The 21,232-nt window shown below is 56.7% G+C and overlaps 1 protein-coding gene across 9 annotated transcripts in view; it reads right to left on the reverse strand.

Annotated features, from left to right (window-relative positions):
- SMARCA4 (SWI/SNF related BAF chromatin remodeling complex subunit ATPase 4) overlaps window positions 1-21,232 on the reverse strand; it is a 44,968-nt gene that overhangs the window by 10,215 nt on the left and 13,521 nt on the right. For 5 of the 9 annotated variants that reach the window (XM_074567132.1, XM_074567131.1, XM_074567130.1 and 2 more), the window contains 20 exons: window positions 20,666-20,839; window positions 20,389-20,556; window positions 20,249-20,299; window positions 19,452-19,582; window positions 18,930-18,987; window positions 18,317-18,435; window positions 17,235-17,385; window positions 16,402-16,565; window positions 16,240-16,306; window positions 15,823-15,933; window positions 10,622-10,864; window positions 8,287-8,400; window positions 7,167-7,274; window positions 5,567-5,653; window positions 4,904-4,950; window positions 4,537-4,703; window positions 2,828-2,991; window positions 1,796-2,023; window positions 1,320-1,418; window positions 872-949 (listed from right to left, as the gene is read on the reverse strand). In XM_074567132.1, coding sequence (XP_074423233.1) covers window positions 872-949; window positions 1,320-1,418; window positions 1,796-2,023; window positions 2,828-2,991; window positions 4,537-4,703; window positions 4,904-4,950; window positions 5,567-5,653; window positions 7,167-7,274; window positions 8,287-8,400; window positions 10,622-10,864; window positions 15,823-15,933; window positions 16,240-16,306; window positions 16,402-16,565; window positions 17,235-17,385; window positions 18,317-18,435; window positions 18,930-18,987; window positions 19,452-19,582; window positions 20,249-20,299; window positions 20,389-20,556; window positions 20,666-20,839 — 2,529 coding nt within the window. The remainder of the gene's footprint in view (window positions 1-871; window positions 950-1,319; window positions 1,419-1,795; window positions 2,024-2,827; window positions 2,992-4,536; window positions 4,704-4,903; window positions 4,951-5,566; window positions 5,654-7,166; window positions 7,275-8,286; window positions 8,401-10,621; window positions 10,865-15,822; window positions 15,934-16,239; window positions 16,307-16,401; window positions 16,566-17,234; window positions 17,386-18,316; window positions 18,436-18,929; window positions 18,988-19,451; window positions 19,583-20,248; window positions 20,300-20,388; window positions 20,557-20,665; window positions 20,840-21,232) is intronic. The other 4 variants (XM_074567136.1, XM_074567135.1, XM_074567134.1 and 1 more) reach the window with 1 other exon arrangement.

Raw genomic sequence — 21,232 nt, forward strand, 5'->3', positions numbered from 1 at the left:
TCCAGGGCTGGGGAATGTCTCCTCTCCCCATCAGCCTCCTCCCCCTCTGGGGATCTCTCCTCTCGCCCCCATCCTTCTTCTCCAGGGATGGGGATCTCTCCTCTCCCCCTCATCCTCCTCCTCCTCCGGGGCCAGGGATCTCTCCTCTGCCCCCCAGACTCCTATTCCGGGGGCAGGGATCTCTCCTCTCCCCATCCTCCTCCTCCTCCTCCATGGCTGGGGATCTCTCCCCACCCTCCTCCTCGGATCTCTCCTCTCCCCGCGGCCACCTGCTGCCGGTGGAGCCCTTCAGGCACAGAAGTTACGCGTGCGCCGGCAGAGCTCATTTTGGCGGGGGGGTGTGTGTGTGTGTGGGGGGAAACTGCGATTCTGGGGGGGGAAACCGGGATTTTTGGGGAGACGTGAGCTCTGGGCGAGAGACAACACCCCCCCGTGGAGGCTTTGATGCCGTCCCCGAGACCTGGAACCCTCCAAGGAGGCTCCGGGTTCCGCGGTCTGCTCGACACGGAGCCTTCCCTCCGTCTCAAACGCTCCTCGTCCCGTTCTCCTTCCTCGGGCCGGGGCTCTTTTGGGTGGGAAAATGGCTTTTTGCTCAGGGACCGGGGCAAGGGGGTTCCGGCGTTCGCCTCGCTCGGCCCTTCTCCTCCGGCTCCCCCCGAGCTCATTCCTTACCGGAGCCGGGAACATCCTGACTTTGGAGCCCCTTGGCTCTAGTGTTTTGTTTTACCTGTTTAACGAGTCACGGCTTCGTTAAGCACTCTCAGCCGATTTCTCTCAGAGAGAGCGTTTTAGCTGCTACCGGGAAGAACGGCGGGCGCCACTCCTCCTCCTCCTCCTCCTCCTCCTCCTCCGCGGCCTGCGCCATGCTCACCATGAAAAGGTCGAACTCCTCTTCGTGCCGCGCGATCATCTGGTTGACGGTTTCGTCGTCGGGCACTTCGTCTTCTTCCTGCAAGATTTTTTGGGAAAGCCCCGCTTGAATGGCGCGAGAAGGCCTGGGGTGGGGGGGAGGAAGGAGGAGGCCGGCCGTTCGCGTTCCGCTGGGAGCGCGGCACCGAACCATCGCTACCGTCCGACGCTCGTTTCGGTTGCCCGTGAAAAGATGTGGTTTGGCGCGGTTTGGTTGGTTTTAGTTTTAATTTTCATTGATTTATTTTATTTTATTTTATTTTTTTAAAGTTTCGGGTGGCCTGGAGTCCAAGTTTTCTTAGCGGACGGGTGCAAAGATCACCGTCAAGAGCTGGCACGTGCGTTGGCGGGGTCTCAGCAGCAAAGGCCGAGGATTGAATGGGCGGTGGAGACTGAACAACCCCTCTCACCTTTAGAGGTGGTTCCTCCAACTCAGCGTTCAGGCACAGGGTCGGGGCAGTGTGGGGGAAGCTTGCACCGCCACTGCCGCTGCCCGCGCTGTATCTGTTCTGTGGATAAATAGAGGACTTCAGTCTCCAGGGCTGTCAATCCGGCACCTTTCACCGACGCTAAAAACTCACTTCCATTAGAAACAAGTGGTCATGCTCCTCTTTCGGTTTGGTTTGTTTTTTTTTTTTTTTTAATTTTTTTTTTTTTTTAATAATTTTTTTTTTTCCTCTCCTCTCTTTTCTCTCCTTTTCCTAGCCCCCACGCCTTGAGGACGCGGCAAGAGCGGTGGCGCACAAAAAAAAAAAAAAGACCAAAAAAAAAAAAGAAGGAAAAAAAAAAAGAAGGAAAAAAAAAAAAAATGCCGGCCACAACACACGTTCGCCGTTCGCGCTCTGGAGGTTGGGAGAAGCCGCCGCCTTGCGCCTTGCGCCCTTACCTCGTCCTGCTCCTCGTGCTCCAAGATGGCCTGGAGGAAGGCTCTCCGCTCGTGGCTGGAGGATTTCTGGTCGAACATGCCGGCCTGGATCACCTTCTGATCCACGTTCAGCTTGTACTTGGCGGCGGCCAGGATCTTCTCCTCCACGCTGTTGACGGTGCAGAGGCGGAGGACGCGCACTTCGTTCTGCTGCCCGATGCGGTGGGCTCGGTCCTGCGCCTGCAGGTCCTGCCGGGGGAAGGGCGCACGGTGTGACTCCCACCCAGCGGAAACAAAACAAACAAACAAAAAAAAAAAAAAAAAACAAAACCCCCCAAACCCGCGCTTTTTCTCCTCCAAAACGCCCGGAGGCTGCGCCCCCTCAACCATCCCCGAGGACCGGGGCACGCTCGTACAGAATTCGGGCGGCGGAAACCATCGGCGCCCGGTGGCCACTCGGCTCCCGAGCGGGGAAAATTAAAAATGCCCCCCACGGGGACAAGCGCGGCCAGAATTTGGGGAGGTTTCTCCGCCTCTGGCGTGCCTGCGGGGCTCCGGCGGCAGCGGGCGCAAGAGTTTGAACGCCTCGACGGGCGCCGGGAGGAAGAAGGGCTCTCTCCGACCGCGGCTGCCGGCAGAAGAGGATCTTTTAAGGATTCATTTCGCTGCACCGGGGCGGGGGGTGCTCGGGGCTTTTCCTCCGGCGCTGAGAACCGAGCCCCGCTCGCATTCGGGAGGGCGAACGGTGTCCCCCCCACCCCGGGGCGGGGTCTTGCGTATGAAAAACGCTGCTGGCTCCGGGGACGCGGCTACAAGCCGGCGGGCGGCCGCGAGGGTTCTTCGCCAGCCGCCTTCTCCATCCGTTCGCCTTTTTTTTTTATTTTTTTTATTTTTTTTTTTTTTTTCTCCCCGGTTTGTTTTGTCGGTGGTTTATTTTTTGGGGGTTGGTTTGTTTGGGGGTTTTTTTGTGTTTTGTTTTTTGTTTTTTTTTTTTTTTTTTTTTTTTTTTTTGTTGTTGTTGGTTTGGGTTTTTTTGGTTTTTTTTTTTTTTACCTGGTGAGGGTTCCAGTCGCTGTCGAAGATAATGACGGTGTCGGCAGACTGGAGGTTGAGCCCCAACCCCCCGGCCCGAGTGCTCAGCAAAAAAATGAAGTACTCGGAGCCCGGCTCGTTGAAAGTCTTTAACAACATGCCCCGGTCTTCCGCTTTAGTGGTTCCTAAAAAAACCAAACAAACAAAAAAAAAAAAAAAGCCGAAAAACGGAGAGAAAAAAAGGGTTAAAATTCCTGCCCCCGCAGGCGACGGGGTCGGTGGGGCGGGAGGGCGAGGGGCTCTGGGGGGTTCAGCGCTGCGCACCCTTCGAGGGGGGGAAAAAAGAGCTCAGAAGAGGCATTTTTGGGTTAGCGAAAGGGCGGTGGGGTGCGGGGACGCGTCCTGCGAAAGGACAACGCCGGCAAGGCGGTGGTGGGGGGGGAGCGGGGCTGTTTTCAGGAGGAAAAACTTCAGAGGAAGGGCAAGACGGGAAGGGAACGGCCGTGGGCTGTCCCCGAGCGGATCGCAAGGTCTCCGGGCGCCCGTCGCGGGAACGCGGCTGGTTTTACGGCGGCGTTTGGGAGGGTTTGAGGCCGGGGTGGGTTACGGCAGGTTGGCGGCAGCGGGAGACCGGGCTCAGCCATACGCCAGGGTCTCTCTCACCCCCAAAACCGTCCTCCTCCCGGCTCTCCGGAGAGAACCGCGGCTCCATCACCCGCGCCGGGCTCCGCAGGGAGAGCTGGGGACGCCCCGGGTGCGAGGCGGGGGACGGTGAGAGACGGCGGCGCCGGGGGAAAGGGGCTGACGGGGCGATTTCATGCCCGGTTCCGAGCAGAAAGGGCCGGGCGAGGCGCCGGCGGCGAGCGCCGTGCCCCGTTATCTCCCATCCTGTGGCTGGAAGTCGTTAAACGACGCCACCGAAGGAGCCGACGGCCCCGAAAGAGTGACCGCAAGGGGGGAAAAAAAAGTAAAATAACAAAAATCTATTTAATTAACCGGCTTCAGTTTCGTCCTGCGCCTCACCTTCGCGGTGGCTTAACGGTTTTTAAGGATTCGTTAAGGAGCTCGCGCCGGCTCTCGGCTGGCAAAGAGGGTCCCGGGGGGGTCTGCGCAGGCGCCAGCGGCCCCATGGCTTCAACCCGCGTCTCCACGGGCAGCCGGCGGCTTCTCCCAACCCATAAAAACAGGGAATCGGCTTCCCTTTTCCCTCGCTAGGTTAGAGGCGCGCGCGTGAGCTAAGCCGCGCGTCTCCCTCACCTAAACCCGGAATCCGGCTCATTAATTTGTATTTATGTTAATTTAACAGCCTTACGGGGCCAGCCAGTGCTCAGCAGCACCCTTCAGGGTGCCAAAATTAAACAGTAGACGGGGCGAATTTAACGGAATTAAAGCAGCAGCGCCGATGAGAACGTCTAAAGGCCGGGGCTGTGCTTTTTATATATATTTATTTATTTATTTATTTATTTTTAATCCCACACCCTGCAAAGTTTATCGCTTTAATTTGCGTCCTGCCCGGGGCGGGGGGGTTCATCGCTTTACGCCGGCCCCGTATTTATTTATTTGTATTTATTTATTTGTATTTATTTATTTGGCGAGAGACGCCGGGTGGACGGACCCCGAAGGTCTTACCTGGCGCTGGGGGGGTGTTTTTTTTTTTGTCCTCACCGTTAAACAAGAGGGCGGCCGCCGCTCCCCGGCCCCCCGCTCCCCGGCCCCTCAGCGGCACTCACCGTCCAGCCTGAGGTATTTGAAGCCGCGATAAGCAAAATAATCTTCCATGATGGTCATGAGGGAGGTCATCTGGCAGAAGAGCAGCACCTTGTGGTTGGTGGCTCGAAGTTTGGGGAGAATTCTGTCCAGGAGCTCAAATTTGCCCGAGGCACGGTACAAATCCAGTCTGGGGCGAGCGGCGGCGGCGGCGGCGGGGGAGGAAAAAGAAGTGGGAAATGAGGATCCGACGCTAAAAACGCCGCGTTTCAGGATTATGGGCGCTCGCTGCGGCGTCAGCAGCTCGTTTTAACGCGCCCCCAATAAACCACTTTGCCGGGAAAAGGCGCGAATGTCCCCGTTTTTTCACTCTGAAAGGCCCCCACTTACCCTTGCACGATCCCTCCCGTGAAGCCCAAGTGCTCGGAAAAGGATTCCTGCGGGCAGAAAAGAGACAAGGAGGTCAGGAACCGTCCCGGGGCGCGAATGAAAAAAATCCAACAAAAGCCCTGGAACTGCCCTAAAAACAAAAAAACCCATCGGGAAGGTGCTCTGTGGGGAGGAAAGGAGGGATTTCCAGGGGTCTGCCCCATAAATAAATCCAACAAAAGCCCTGGAACTGCCCTAAAAATCAAAAAAAACTCAGGAAGGTGCTTTGTGGGGAGGAAGGGAGGAATTTCCAGGGGTCTGCCCCATAAATAAGTCCAACAAAAGCCCTGGAACTGCCCTAAAAATCAAAAAAAACCTCAGGAAGGTGCTCTGGGGGGAGGAAAGGAGGGATTTCCAGGGGTCTGCCCCACGCCGGCCGCGGGGAGTTGCCATCCCCAGGGAGCAGCGGGACTGGAAACACCCCGGCCGCGCTCTTTTTAGCCAACTGAGCTCGTTGCAGCCCATTTCGGCTCGATTTGGGCAGCGAGGAGGAGCCTTTCCAAGGAAGCCCGGCGGCGGCAGGGCTCCAGCTCGGCCCGCAAAAGCCGTTTTTGTTTTCTCTCCTTTCAGGAGAGGGGATAAAGACGAGTTTTTTCCCCCCCACCACCCCGTTTTCCGCCTCACCTCGATGTGCTGAAACATGTAGGGGTGGTTACAGATCTTCCGCAGCTGCATGATGGTGTTCATCAAGGTTTTCGTACCCCCTTTACCCTGCGAGAGGAGAGATCAACAAGTTGGATTTTCAAGTTTGCGCCGACGGGCCGGAGCTCCCCCCCCCCGCCGGGGAATAATTAATTTTTGGGGGTGTTTAGCCCCGAGGGACCCACCAGCCTGGGGGCGAGGGGCAACCGGGGTCCCCCCGGTCAGCGAGGGGCGAAGCTCCAGGTTTTAATACAGACGTTTAAAGTCGCCGCCAGGAATTTAACACGAATATTAAAGTCGCCTCGAGGGATCCTCGAGGAATTTAATAGACGTTAAAGTCACCTCGAGGAACTTAATACAAATATTAAAGTCACCTCGAGGGATCCTCGAGGAATTCTCGAGGAATTTAACACAAATATTAAAGTCACCTCGAGGAATTTAATACAAATATTACAGTCACCTGGAGGAATCCTCGAGGAATTTAACAGACGTTTAAAGTCACCTCGAGGAATTTAACACAAATATTAAAGTCACCTCGACGAATTCTCGAGGAATCCTCACGGAATTTAATACAGACGTTAAAGTCACCTCCAGGAATCCTCAAAGAATTTAATACAAATATTAAAGTCACCTCGAGGAATTTAATTCAAGTATTAAAGTCACCTCGAGGAATTCTCGAGGAATTTAATAGACATTAAAGTCACCTCGAGGAACTTAATACAAATATTAAAGTCACCTCGACGAATTCTCGAGGAATCCTCATGGAATTTAATACAGACGTTAAAGTCACCTCCAGGAATTTAATACAAATATTAAAGTCACCTCGGGGGATCCTCGAGGAATTCTCGAGGAATTTAATACAAATATTAAAGTCACCTCAAGGAATCCTTGAGGAATCCTCACGGAATTTAATACAGACGTTAAAGTCACCTCCAGGAATCCTCAAATAATTTAATACAAATATTAAAGTCACCTCGAGGGATCCTCGAGGAATTTAACAGACGTTAAAGTCACCTCAAGGAGCTTAATACAAATATTAAAGTCACCTCAACCAATTCTTGAGGAATCCTCATGGAATTTAATACAAATATTAAAAGTCACCTCGAGGGATCCTCGAGGAATTTAATAGACGTTAAAGTCACCTCGAGGAATCCGTGAGGAAGAGACGGGGCGGGAGCGGAGCTGGAGAACGCAGGATTTTTCACCTCCGGCTTTTAGTTCGGACCAAAAAGTGTCTTTTTTAATTTTTTTTTTATTATTATTATCATTATTACTATTATTTTTTTTCCCTAATTAATTGCCACCTGACTTTCCGATCGCTTTTGAAAAAAGCAAGCGGGCGGCCTCCGGGGGTTTCCACCCGCCGCCATCCCCACGGAACCAGCCCCTCCGGAGCCCTCTGCTCTGCCCCGGCCCCCCACGACTTCTCCTTTTCCTTGGAAAAAGAGGGTTTTTTTTCTCTCTATCTGTTGACGCAGCAACTAGGGATGGAAAAATCCCCATCCCCGGGGGAGAGGCGTTCCCGGCTCCGCTCCCAGAGCGGCGGAATGGGCCGAAAGCAGGGATTTGGGGGGGGCCAGACCTTTTTGTCCTTCTCGGAGCCGTCGGTCAGCAGCACCCCCTTGGCCTGCATGTGCCTGTAGAGGACCCTCTGCAGCGCCGACATGTCGCACTTGATGACGTATTCCACCTGCCCGGAGCGGGGAGGGGTGAATTCCCCAGGAGACGCCAACCGGCGCACCCCAAAAACCCAAAAAACCCCCCCCCAAACCCCCCAAAATCCCCAAAAGCCCCAACGCCCCCCCAAAAACCCTGCAAAACACCCCCAAAATCCTAAAGAGCCCCAAAAGCCCCCCAAAAACCATCCCCCCAAAAACAAAAACCTAAAAAAGCCCCCCCCCAAAACCCCTAAACCCCCCCAAAAAAACCCTAAACCCCCCCAACCCCCCCCAAAAAACCCACTCCCCCCAAAAATCCCCCCAAAAGCCCCCCAAACCCCACAAAAAACTCCCCAAAACACCCCCAAAACTGCCCCCAAACAAACCCAATGCCCCCCCAAAACCGAAAAAACCTGCAACCCCCCCAAAACGCCCCCAAAACAGCCCCCCAAAAAAAAAGCTAAAAAAAAGGCCAAAAAAAAAGCAAAAAAAAGGCCAAAAAAAAAGCCCAAAAAATGCCAAAAAAAAAAGCCCAAAAAAACGGAAAAAAAAACCGCCAAGAAAAAAGCCAAAAAAAAAAACGCCAAAAAAAAACACCCGCCAAAAAAAAAACACCCGCCAAAAAAAAAACACCCGCCAAAAAAAAAACCCCCGCCAAAAAAAAAAAACCCCGCCAAAAAAAAAAAAAAGCCAAAAAAAAAAGCCCAAAAAAACCCGCCAAAAAAAAAAAAGCCCAAAAAAACTGGCAAAAAAAGGCAAAAAAAAACCCTGCCAAAAACTGCCAAAAAGAAAAAAACCTCCAAAAAGAAAAAAAAAAAGCCAAAAAAAATAAAAATTGGCCAAAACAACCGCCAAAAAAAACACCAAAAAAAATCCCCAAAAACCTGGATCCCTCCCCGGTGCGGCCCAGCCCCAGCCGCCTCCAAAGCCCCTTGTTCCCCGCCGGAATGGCCCCGCGGAGCCGACCTGAGCTCCCGGAGCGCCCCGAAAACGGGGGCCGGGGGGGGGTTGGAAAAAGCGGGATAATTTCCCGCGGGCCGTTACCTTCTCGGGGAGCTGCGCCTCCACCTCCTTCTTCAGCCTCCGCAGCAGGAAGGGCCGCAGCACCTTGTGCAGCCGCCGGATGATGAGGATGGTTTCCTCCTCGTTCAGGTCCACCTGCGGCCGGAGAAAGGAACCCGTTAACGCCCCGGGACATTCCCTTTCCTCGGCATTTCCCCCCCTTCGGCGAGATTCCCGGGGGTGGGAAAAACCCCACGCGTCGCTCCCGAAGCGGGAGGCGGAAAATCTTCCCCCCGCCCCCGCCATCGGAAGGGTTCGGCGTCGGTTTTTGGTTAAGTTGGGCTCCTTTATCTACTCCGCGGTTCGACGGGAAGCGCTTCCGAACGGCTCCGGAGGCGTCAGCGGCACCTTCGCGCGCTGGGAACTGCGCTCGCCAGAGCCCGGCCGGCTTCTCCCACCGGCGGTAGAACCGTTCCCCCGCCCCCAGCCCTCAGTTAACGCTCCGTTTTTTCCCCGTCTTCCACCCAAACCCATCCCGGAGGAATTACGTCTCACAGGGCGGCGCCTCCGCAACTTGGGAATGGGAATTAAGAGATTCTTTTGCCGGCGTTGATGAAGGCGAGCGGCCCGAAACGCCTGCGGGCAGCGTGTTTTGCCGGCGTTGACAAATACAAGTGACCCAAAACACCTGGTTTTGGCGTGTTTTGCCGGCGTTGACAAACGCGAGTGGCCCAAAACGCCCCTGGGTGGCGTATTTTGTTGGCGTTTACAAACATGAGTGGCCGAAAAGCCCGTGGGCGGCATGTTTTGCCGGCGTTGATGAACACGAGCGACCCAAAACGCCCGTGGGCAGCGTGTTTTGCCAGCATTGACCAATGCAAGTGGCCCAAAACTCCCGCGGGCGGCATGTTTTGCCGGCGTTTACGAACAGGAGCAGCCCGAAGCGCCGGCGGTGGGTGTGTTTTGCCGGCGTTTACCAACGCAAGTGGCCCAATGCACCTGCGGGCGGCATGTTTTGCCAGCGTTGACGACCGCGAGCAGCCCAAAACGCCTGTTTTTGGCATGTTTTGCCGGCGTTTACCAATGTGAGCGACCCAAAACGCCCGTGGTGGGTGTCTTTTGCCGGCGTTGACGAACCCAAGTGGCCCAAAACGCCCACGGGCAGTGTGTTTTGCCAGCGTCGATGAACGCGAGTGACCCGAAACGCCTGTTTTTGGCGTGTTTTGCTGGCGTTGACGGATGTGAGCCGCCCAAAATGCCCACAGGCGGTGTTTTGCCGGCATTGACGAATGCGAGTGACTCAAAACACCCGCGGTTGGCATGTGTTTTGCTGGCGTCGACCAACGCGAGCGGCCCAAAACGCCTGGTTTTGGCATGTTTTGCCGGCGTTGACGAACGTGAGCGGCCCAAAACGCCTGTTTTTGGTGTGTTTTGCTGGCGTTGACAAACGCGAGCGACCCTAAATGCCCGTGGTGGACGTGTTTTGCTGGCGTTGACCAACGCAAGCGGCCCAAAACGCCTGCAGGCAGCGTGTTTTGCTGGTGTTGACAAACGCGAGCGGCCCGAAACGCCCGTTTTTGGTGTGTTTTGCCGGCGTTGACGAATGCGAGAGACCCTAAATGCCCGTGGTGGGCGTGTTTTGCCGGCGTTTACCAACGCGAGCGGCCCAAAATGCCCACAGGCAGCGTGTTTTGCCAGCGTTGATGAACGCGAGCGGCCCTAAATGCCAGTTTTTGGCGTGTTTTGCCAGCATTGATGAACGCGAGCAACCCTAAATGCCCGTGGTGGGCGTGTTTTGCCGGCATTGATGAATGTGAGCGGCCCGAAACGCCTGTTTTTGGTGCGTTTTGCCGGCGTTGACGAACGTGAGCGACCCTAAATGCCCATGGTGGGCGTGTTTTGCTGGCATTGACGAATGCGAGCGGCCCTAAATGCCCGTTTTTGGTGCGTTTTGCCGGCGTTGACGAACGCGAGCGGCCCTAAATGCCCGTTTTTGGTGCGTTTTGCCAGCGTTGACGAACGCGAGTGGCCCTAAATGCCCGTTTTTGGTGCGTTTTGCCGGCGTTGACGAACGCGAGTGGCCCTAAATGCCCGTTTTTGGTGCGTTTTGCCGGCGTTGACGAACGCGAGTGGCCCTAAATGCCCGTTTTTGGTGCGTTTTGCCGGCGTTGACGAACGCGAGCGGCCCTAAATGCCCGTTTTTGGTGCGTTTTGCCGGCGTTGACGAACGCGAGCGGCCCTAAATGCCCGTTTTTGGTGCGTTTTGCCGGCGTTGATGAATGCGAGCGGCCCTAAATGCCCGTTTTTGGCACGTTTTGCCGGCGTTGACGAACCCGAGCGGCCCGAAACGCCCGCGGTGGGTTTTTTCCGGCCCTACCTTCTCCCCCGTCATGGCGAAGGGGGCGTTGAACCACTGCTCGAAGGTGCTGCAGCTCTTGAAGATGGTGGGCAGGAGGAAGTTGAGGAGGGCCCAGAGCTCGGGCAGCTTGTTCTGCAGGGGGGTCCCCGTCAGCAGCAGCCGCCGCGGGGCCACGTAGTGGGTGTTGAGGACCTGGGTGAGCTTGCAGTGGTGGTTCTTCATCCGGTGGCCCTCGTCCACGATCATGTACTTCCAGCGGATCTGCGGGAGGGAGAGGGGTGGGATGGAGGGAGGGATGGAGGGATGGCATCTCCCGGCGCCCCAGCGCCTCCGCCGAGCCCCAGCCGCCACCCCACAATCCCACCCACAGCCGACATGGGGCTCCGGAGGGATCCGGGAGGGATCCAGCATCTCCAGGAGGGATCTAAAAGAGATCCTGGGCCTCTGGGAGGGATCCAGGAGAGATCCTGGGCCTCCGGAGGAATCCAAGGAGGGATTCCCAGTGTCCAGAAGGATCCAAGGAGAGATCCTCGGCCTCCAGAGGGATCCAAGGAGGGATCCCCCCCCCGTGTCCAGAAGGATCCTAGGAGAGATCCAGGGACTCCAAAAAGGATGTAAGAGAGATCCTGGGTCGCTGGGAGGGATCCAGGGACTCCAGGAGGGATCCAAGGCCTCTGGAGGGATCCAAGGAAGAATTCCAGTGTCCAGAAGGATCCAAGGAGAGAGCCCGGGTCTCCAGGAGGGATCCTGGGCCTCTAGAGGGATCCAAGGAGAAACCCAAGGAGAGATCCTGGGCCTCCGGGAGGGACCCCAGGCCTCCAGGAAGGATCCAAGGAGGGATCCCAGTGTCCAGAAGGATCTAAGGAGGGATCCCAGGTCTCCAGGAGGAATCCAGGGCCTCCAGGGGGGATCCAAAGAGATCCCAGGCCTCTGGAGAAATCCAAGGAAAGACCCAAGGAGAGATCCTGGGCCTCCAGAGGAATCCAAGGAGGGATCCCGGTGTCCAAAAGGATCCAAGGAGAGATCCTGGGCCTCCAGGAGGGATCCCACGCCTCCAGGAGGGACCCAAGGAGGGATCCAAGGCTTCAGAAGGATCCAAGGAGAGATCCAAAGAGAGACCCTGGGCCTCCAGGAGGGATTCCGGGCCTCCAGGAGGGATCCAAGGAGAGATCCCAGGCCTCCAGGAGGGATCCCAAGCCTGCAGAGGGATCTAAGGAGGCATCTCAGTGTCCAGAAGGATCCAAGGAGAGACCCAAGGCCTCCAGAAGGATCCGAGGAGGGATCCAAGAAAAGATCCCGGACCTCCAGGAGGGATCCATGGAGAGATCCTGGTGTCCAGAAGGATCCAAGGAGAGATCCCAGGCCTTCAGGAGGGATCCCGGGCCTCCAGAGGGATCCAAGGAGGGATCCCGGGCCCCCAGAGGGATCCAAGGAGAGAGCCCAGGCCTCCAAGAGAGATCACAGGAGAGATCCCAGTGTCCAGAAGGAACCAAGGAGAGATCCTGGGCCTCCAGGAGGTATCCCAGGCCTCCAGAGAGATCCAAGGAGAGATCCCAGGCCTCCTTCAGGAGAGATGCCAGGAGGGATCCTGGTGTCCATAAGGATCCAAGAAGAGATTCCGGGCCTCCAGAGTGATCTAAGGAGAGATCCCGGGCTTCCAGGAAGCATCCAGGGGAGAGATCCTGGGCCTCCAGGAGGGATCCAGGGCCTCCAGGAGGGATCCGAGGAGAGATCCAAGGCGAGATCCCGGGCCTCCAGGAGGGATCTGAGTGATCTGGGACCGCCAAACCCTCTCTAACGTCTCCTACGGTCCTGCTTGGGATCCCTTCCCATCAGCGGCACCTTGCACGGCTGGATCGGACGGAGGCGGGAGGAAGGAAGAGCGCCAACGCCAACCAGCTGGCGGAGACTGAGGCCGGCGTGGGGGAATTCCAGCATTTCTTGAGCTTTTGGGCCGTTCATAAATCAACCACCGCGCTCAACTCTCCGCCACACCAAGGGGAAAGAGAAGACGGCTCCCTTCGAGCAGCCGAGCCGAGCCCTCGGCTCCAACGCATCCCATGAGCCGGTCCCCGAGAGACCGCGGAATCAGTTCCGAGCCGACAGAAATCCCTTAAAACCCGGGATTGCGGCCCCGGCGCCTTCCAAACAGCACAACTTTTCCAGCCTCAATGTTCGTGCTTCACCCGCCGGCAGCCGGCGAAGCACCGAAAAGCCCCCTCCAGGCGCCGGGGCGACGCGGCAGGGGTTCTAGTAAACATCCGTCGTCCTGCGAATTGCTCGATTAAAAAACTGATAGATTTGCTGTATCACGGGGACGCGCGGCCAAAAATAACGAGAATGATGGGGGTGGGAGGGGGGGGGCAGCAGCTCCTCGCCTCCTGCCACACCGCCGAGAGGCTCCGGAGGTAAAAATGTCGCTCTCCGTCATCTCTGAAAGGCGCCGGAGAAGAGGCGAGGTGCCCGAGGACGGGAGGAAGGCCAACGTCCCTCCGGTCTCCAAAAAGGGCGGGAAGGAGGATCCGGGGAACCGCGGGCCGGTCGGTCTCACCTCCGTCCCCGGGAAGGTGATGGAGCGACTCGTCCCGGATGTCGTATCCAAGCACGTTCAGGAACGGGAAGTTACTGGAAGCGGTCGGCATGGATTTACCAAGGGGGAATCCCGCCCGCCCGACCTCGCGGCCTTCTCTGACCTTCTGAGTGGTTGGCGGGATGCGGGCAGAGCAGCAGGTGTCATCCCCCTCGACTTCCGCAGGGCTTTCGACCCTGGCTCTCGGGGAAACTGCGGAAGCGTGGGCGAGATGAGGGGACGGTGAGGTGGAGGGAGAGCTGGCTGGGTGACAGGACTCAGAGGGTGGGGAAGAACGGAGCAGGGTCGAGTTGGAGGCCTGTCACCAGTGGTGTCCCCCAGGGGTCCATACTGGGACCAGTAGCGCTTAACGTAGTCATCAACCGCCTGGACGAGGGGACAGAGCGTACGCTCAGCGAGTTCGCTGATGATACCGAAATGGGGGGCGGAGGGGGTGACACCCCAGAGGGCCGTGCCACCACCCAGCGGGACCTGGACAGGCTGGAGAGCTGGGCAGGGAAGGACCTCGTGAGGTTCAGCAAGGACAAGCGGAGGGTCCTGGGGAGGAAGAACGTCTTGGCAGATGGGAACCGTATGGCAGAGAGAGGAACAGGAACCTGGGCAGGGAGGAACCTTCTGGAATTCAAGAGGGGCAAGCGCAGGGTGCTGCACCCGGGGAGGAATAACCCCCCGCAGCAGGACAGGTTGGGGGTGACCTGCTGGAGAGCAGCTCGGTGGGGAGAGACCTGGGAGTGCTGGGGGCCGACGGGACGGCCATGAGGCAGCCATGGGCCCTGGTGGCCAAGAAGGCCAGTGGCATCGTGGGGGGCATGAAGAAAAGCGTGGCCGGCAGGTGGAGGGAGGTCATCCTCCCCCTCTGCTCTGCCCTGGGGAGGCCGCAGCTGGAGTTGTGGGTCCAGTTCTGGGCTCCCCGGGTCAAGAGGGACAGGGAACTGCTGGAGAGGGGACAGCAAAGGGCTACCGAGATGCTGAGGGGACGGGAACGTCTCTCTGCTGAAGAAAGGCCGAGGGATTTGGGGCTTTTTGTCTGGAAAAAAGACGGCTGAGGGGGGATCTTAAAGGGTGGGTGTGAGGAGGATGGGGCCAGGCTCTTCTCAGTGGTGCCCGGGGACAGGACAAGGGGTAACGGGCACAAACGTGAGCATGGGAAGTTCCGCCTAAACACGAGGAGGAACTTCTTGACTCTGCGGGTGGCAGAGCCCTGGCGCAGGCTGCCCAGAGAGGTGGGGGAGTCTCCGTCTGTGGAGACATCCCAAACCCGCCCGGACGCGTTCCTGTGCCGCCTGCTCTGGGTGACCCTGCTCTGGAGGGGGTTGGAGGAGATGATCTCCAGAGGGCACTTCCAACCCCTACCATCCCGTGATTCTGTGAATGTCAGGCACCAGTATAGGGTAGGGGGGGACCTGCTGGAAAGCAGCTCTGAAGAAAAGGACCTGGGGGTCTTGGCAGACAGTAAATTATCCGTGAGCCACGTGCCCTTGTGGCCAAGGCGGCCAACGGAATTCCGGGCTGCGTAGGGAAGAGCGTGGCCGGCAGGTGGAGGGAGGTTGTTCTCCCCCACTGGTGAGGCCACCGCTGGAATACTGGGTCCAGTTCTGGGCTCCCCAGTTCAAGAGGGAGAGGGAACGGCTGGAGAGGGTCCAGCGGAGGGCAACGAAGATGGTGGAGGGGTTGGAGCGTCTCCCGTGTGAGGAAAGGCCGAGAGAGCTGGGACTCTTCAGCCTGGAGAAGAGAAGGCCGAGGGGAGACCTTCTGAATGTCGACGAGGATCGAAAGGGTGGGCTGAAGGAGGATGGAGCCGGGCTCTTCCCGGCGGTTCCCAGTGACGGGACGAGGGGTAACGGGCACAAGCCGGAACGTGGGACGTTCCGATCGAATACGAGGAAAAGCTTCTTGACTTGGAGGGCGCCGGGCTGGGTTATGGACTCTGGACGGACTGCACGGGACTCAGAACCACAAAGGATTCCGACTTCGCCTAATGAACCGCAGGGAACCGGAAACGCCCAAAAAGCAAACTGAAAAAACTGCGAGACGGGGAGCGCTGGCGTGTTTTTAGCCGAGGCGACTTATTCCCTATGGAAAAAGAGCAAAGTAGAAGCGGGATTTGGAAGGATCCGGGCCCGGTTGGCTCTCTGGCGTTTGCATCGAAAATCAGCCCTTCCCTCTCGGGGGACGTTATCTACATAATTCACGGCTGCTACGTGGTTATACAGCCGGAAGTAAAAAATCATAAAAACTAACTTAAAACGTTTTGCTTTTTCTTCCCGATCTCACCCGACGCTTTGATCAAAACGCAAAGCGCTATTTGTAGTCTTTGTCTTTTCTAACGTATTCCATCAAATTTGGCTAAAAAGTTGGAACGGAGCGTGGCACGGGCTGCCCGGGGAGGGTGCGGAGTCCCCTTCTCCGGAGAATTCCCAGCCCCGCCGGGACGCGGTCCTGAGTAATGTGCTCTGGGCAATCGTGCTTTAGCAGCGGAGTCGGACTAGATGAGCTCGGACTAGACGAGTCCCTTCCAACTCGGAAAAAAACTCCGTAATTCTGTAAGGAGCAGGATCTTTCAGACAGGGGCCGTCTCGAGCCACCCGAATAACGCCGGAGAGGAGCCGGTGGCGGCGGCGGGACTCACCTTGGCCAGGATGTGCTTGTCCTTGATGATGTATTCGTACGTCGTGAGCAAGACGTTGAATTTCCCGCTTCGGAGCTGAGGTACGAACGCCCGTCTCGCCGCCGGAGAGCCCTGGAGAAGGAATTTCGAAGAGCAAGCGTTAAAGCAGAAGGGGATTTCCAGGAGGAGAGGCGGCGGGAGGCGGGATTATCCGCACGGAACATGGCAGCGGGAACGTCTGTGCCGGATGGTAGCAGCTGGATTCCTTCTGTCATTAAGGAGCGAAAAACAAGCGCGGATTTCGCGGATTTAGCGCCAGGAAGTGTCCCAGCTTCCTTGGGATGAGGGAAATATCGTCAGAGTGGGAGGGAGGAAAAGGCAAAGCGGCATCCAAGGAATCCCCGGGAAAAGGCGGGCAAAAATCCCGTCGGTACTTGCCTTGTAGGAGACCTTCACCACGGAAGGAGCCCATTTGTCAAACTCGTACGCCCAATTCGACAGAGTTCTGGGGGGAAAAAAAACGAGAGAAAAGGTAAAACCGGCCTTTGGGCAAGGGGGAAACGGGAGCGCGGAGTGTTCCGGGGGCGAAGGGGCACTTACGAGAGGGGTACGATGATGAGGAAGGGCCCGTTGATGCGCTTGTGCTCCATGAGGTATGTGATCAAAGCGATGGTCTGGATGGTTTTGCCCAGCCCCATCTCGTCGGCCAAGATGCCGTTCAGGTTGTTGTTGTAGAGCGACACCAGCCACTCCAAACCTTTGATCTACCGGCGGCGGAAAAAAAAAAAAGAAAAAACAGGGATCGAGGGATGAAAAAAAAAAAAAAAATCAGCCTGGAGACGGGAGTCGCCGCGGAGGAGACCCCGCTGCCCACCCGCTGCGGTACGGAGACGAGCTCCCTGTACGCGATTAACAATCCCGTTTTAATTATTTAAAGCCAGGCATTAACGTGTTTCCTCTCCTCCCGGGGCCGCGGCCACACGCGGAGAGCTGAGGAAAGCTGAAGGAAAGGGGTTTGTTTTGTTTGGGGTTTTTTTTGAGAGGATTCGCACCTCCTTCGCTGTAAACGTTTCGCTAAAACCCATCGCGGGGTTTTTTTGTGGCTGTAATTTTGAGAATAAAAGCTTTGGTTTGGGGAGAAATATCAGAAAAGTCTAAGATTTAAGACAGCAGAACTGTCTGCCTCGATCGACCTCGGTATTTCGGATGCCGGATCGTTTTATTTCACTCCTTCTGCCCTTGTTTTCCCGATGGTTTTAGGAAACTGTAAAATTTTTTTAATTCTGAATTTCTCTTCTGACACGGAGGGCTAAAATTCACTCTTTGGAGTGGCGTTATCTCGTGCCGGGCAGGGACGGCAGCCGGAATCTCAGTGCCTCCTGCCGAAACCTCCCGGCAGCGCCGTACGGGGCGGGACGGCGTTCCCTTCTCACCTGGTACTGCTTGAGGACGCCGTTGACCATCAGCGTGGATTGTTTGTCCACCCTCTCGGTGACGGCGTGGGCCACGGCGTAGTACGACTGCAGGCCCCGGGCCAGAGCTTGAGACACCCCGTATTCGTCGTCAACATCTTGCTTCGCGTTCCTACGGGGAGGGGGAAAATGGGGGGAAAAAATCGGAGATGAGAAAGAAGTTTGGAGAAAACTCCCCCCTGCATCAGGCCCGGGAAGAAGACCGTGCCTGGGAAGACACTTCCCAAGAAAAGAAGACGATTATGCCTGGGAAGTCGCTTCCCGAGAAAGACGACCGTGCCTGGGAAGACGCTTCCCAAGAAAAGATGACGATTATGCCTGGGAAGACGCTTCCCAGGAAAGATGACGATTATGCCTGGGAAGACGCTTCCCAAGAAAGACGACCGGGCCTGGGAAGACTATTCCCAAAGAAGACCGTGCCTGGGAATATGCTTCCCAAGAAAGACGACGATTATGCCTGGGAAGACGCTTCCCAAGAAGGAAGACTGGGCCTGGGAAGACGCTTCCCAAGAAAGAAGAAGATCGGGCCTGGGAAGACGCTTCCCAAGAAAGAAGAAGATCGGGCCTGGGAAGATTCCCTGAAAAAGACGCCGGAAGCAGGCCCGGTGGGTGAGCTCTTTATCGCTGTCTTTTGCTCCGTCTTTTCCTTTCTCCATCCCTCAGTTTCTCTTTTCTCTTCGAATCGTTAAGGAACGACCTTAATTTCGACCTTACGTACCGCTTGCCACAAGTTGTCCTACACCTGCCGTTACGTGACCCGACGCACCCCTCCCCGTTTGCCGTAATTTGTTACACGCCTAGCCAATTACCGCAGGCCTCGTTAAGACCTACGCTAACCGTTTCGGGCAGCTGATAAATGTTTCTACGGGGACCTTGGGATTTATCTCACCTCCGTCCGCGCCGTTGGGAATTTACGGATCTGAAGTCACCCACCCCCGCCCCCCGCTTTCCCGACAGCGGGACGTGACAACGCGAAACGCGCGAGATTCGCCAAAGCGACCCCAAAAACGAAGCGGGAGGGCGGGACAGGAGGCAGGGCTCACTCGATAATGTGTCTGGCATCCACTTCCGAGACGTCGTCGCTGTCTGGGTCGGGGATTTTTTTCTTCTCCTCCACGGGCAGGGCAGGCTGAGCCGGCTGCGGCTGCTCCTCTTCCTCCTCCTGCCAGGGACACAAAACGCACCCCCCGTCTGAGCACAAACTCACCTTTATTCAACCCGAACGGCAGCAAAACCTGCCCCGCCGCGCGCGGGAGCAGCCAAGCCCGCGGGCAACAACGGCTACAAAACCCCCCGGGAGGGGAATCCAGGCTCTTCGTTAGGGCGCATCCCCTAACGAAGACGGAGGCTATACCAGAAGCACCGTCTCGCCCCGTTCGCTTCTGGGCGTCGAGAGTTACAGTGAGAAATATTTGGGAAGAAAAACGGGGCGGCAGCTCACGAACGGAGCTCGCCCGGCGCCTCCCTGCCTGCCCCCCTCGCTTCCCGGACGCGGGTTTTTCGGTTTATTGTCAATAAATGTATTCGAGCTGAGCGAGACGGAGCCGCGCCGGGAAAAGCGATTCTTGAGCTGAGCTCAGGGCGGTACGCGGGGCTCTTCCCGTTCTCTCAAAAAGAACAAAAAAATATCGGGAGACCGGTGACATTCCCGCTTACCTCCTCCTCCTCTTCTGACCCACTTTCTTCACTGTCGGATCTCGGAGCTACTTCATATCTAATTAAAGGCAAATATTAATATTTAATTGCAAATCTCCTGCTAACAGCGCTCTGCGCCCAGCAGGAGATCAGCACGCTTCTAGAAACCCTTGTATTAAGCCTCGATTTTGTTATCAATTTGTTGGTTTTTTTTTTAAAATAAAACGCTTATTCCTTTGTTTTTCCCTGGGTTCGGGGTTTCACAGGCGCTCTCGGGAAGGCGCGGGACCCCAAACCGCGCGGGACCCCAAACCGAACTTTTCCCACCTCATTTTGGGAAGCTGATGAAACCTTTTCTTCCCGACCCGCTTCCCGAGGTTTGAGTCCAGGCCAAGCGCTTTCCTCTCCCCCCGATCCCGCAGGGAATAAATACGGATCCCAGCCCTCCCAAACAGCCCGGCCACAGCCGGAGCTCCCCGTTCCCCGCCGGCGTGCCGCGGATCAGAGGGTAAATCTCCCACCGCCGCCCCCCCCGGCGCGTACCCGGGGTTCATCTCCAGCCAGGCTTCCAGCTGCCCGGCTTTCGGAGCGTCGGTGCCGGTGAGGATCTTGCCGCTCTCCACGTGGATGACTTTGACGGGGAGGTCGCTCATCTGGCTCGTCTCGTCCAGCGGCTGAGGGACCAAAAAGCAGGCTGCCGGTCAGGAGTTTGGTATATATATATATTTTTTTTTGGCCTCAAAACACGGCTTGCGATGAAATAAAGATCGAGCAAACCCAGGCCGGGACCACCGCAACGCCCGGGAAGAAGGGAACGACCGACTGCTTTAACTGTCGCATCAGCGGAGGACGGGCAAAGCTTGAAAGTTGGTAAGATTTAACATTTCGCTTTGGAAAAAAAAAAAATAAAATCAATGCGGACGTTAAGAATTTTCGGTCTGGGAAGGTGCGTCCTGACGCCAATTAACAATTAATTTGAAATATCGCTTCCAAAGCTCTTTCTGCTGGCCGAGGCGGGTTTGGAAAGCGCAGAGCGTGCGAGGTTGGATGATCCCGGTGCAGCACGGAATTATGGATCGCTCGCCGGGGACACGAATCCCCCAACCCCACGGTGCCGGGGAGGAAACCGAGCACGGAGCCGCCCGAGAAACCGCTCCCACCGAGGACGGGAGGAGAGATCTCTCCCGCCAGCCGGGCCCAAGTTCTATTTTCGGCAGCCCCAGTGTAGCCGTTAGATCTCGTCAGCGGCGGGGGCTTTGCTGGCAACGGGCATTTTTTCAGTGCGGGGTGACGTTTCCTACCCTACTTGGCACGGCGCGAAATGAGATTATTGGGCTTACTTCGCCATCTGGTCCGATCGCCGGCGTCTGCCCTTCCGCGTTCTCCGCCTTCTGGAAGAGGAGGAAAGCGGCCGTCAGCGACCCGGCGCCTCGGCAGAGACGTTACTCCCCCTCCCCGCGGGGCTTGGCCGGCAACTCACCTTCTTTTTCTTTTTCTTCTTCTTCTCCTTGGCCACCTGCGCCGCCTTGTGCTGCCGCACCAGCTCCGTCAGGTTGGCCACGTACTCGTCCGTCTGCTGCAGCAGGTAGGCCAAGCGCTTGTCCTTCTTCTGGTCGATGAGCTTGCGGTAACCCTCCTCATCTTCAGCCTACAGAGAGGAGGATCGTTAACACCGGATCGTTAACACCCCGCGAAGGGAGACCTCACCCCAAACACGTTAACGGCTCGTCATGCCCAGGCGACAATAAATGCTTTACCATCAAACGGCGCATTCGCTCCTTCTCGATCCTCTCGTTTTCCTTCTTCTGCTCCCGCTCGGTGTTGGCGTGGTAGGTGGCCACCGCCTTGGTCAGCTTTTGGATTTTGCCCGTGACGGAGCGATGGTATTCCTTGAAATCTTTAGCGTGTTGGAGAATGCTATTGAGGTATTCCTGTGGCGGGGAAAGGAACGGCAAAACAGGCAGCGTCAGGACCGGCACGCTTCGAGAATCACAGGATGGTTCGGGGTTGGAAGGGACCTTTAGAGCTCGTACAGTCCAACCCAGTAAACTGGGATGCCTTCGACTACGCGTTCTGCTGAGTTAAGATATCATCTAATGCCATAAGCCAAGCAAGACGGACTTCTATTTAATAACATCGAATATTTCGGCCCTACAACCATTGTCCAGGCCAACGCACCATCGTCCAGCCGCAGCCCAACCGCCATCGTCCAAGCCAACCCAACCGCCATCGTCCAAGCCAACCCAACCGCCATCGTCCAGCACAAACCACCACCGTCCAGGCCAACGCACCATTGTCCAGCCCAACCCACCATCGTCCAGCCC

This window comes from Larus michahellis, chromosome 25 (assembly GCF_964199755.1).
Source record: "Larus michahellis chromosome 25, bLarMic1.1, whole genome shotgun sequence".
Classification (NCBI taxonomy): domain Eukaryota; kingdom Metazoa; phylum Chordata; class Aves; order Charadriiformes; family Laridae; genus Larus; species Larus michahellis.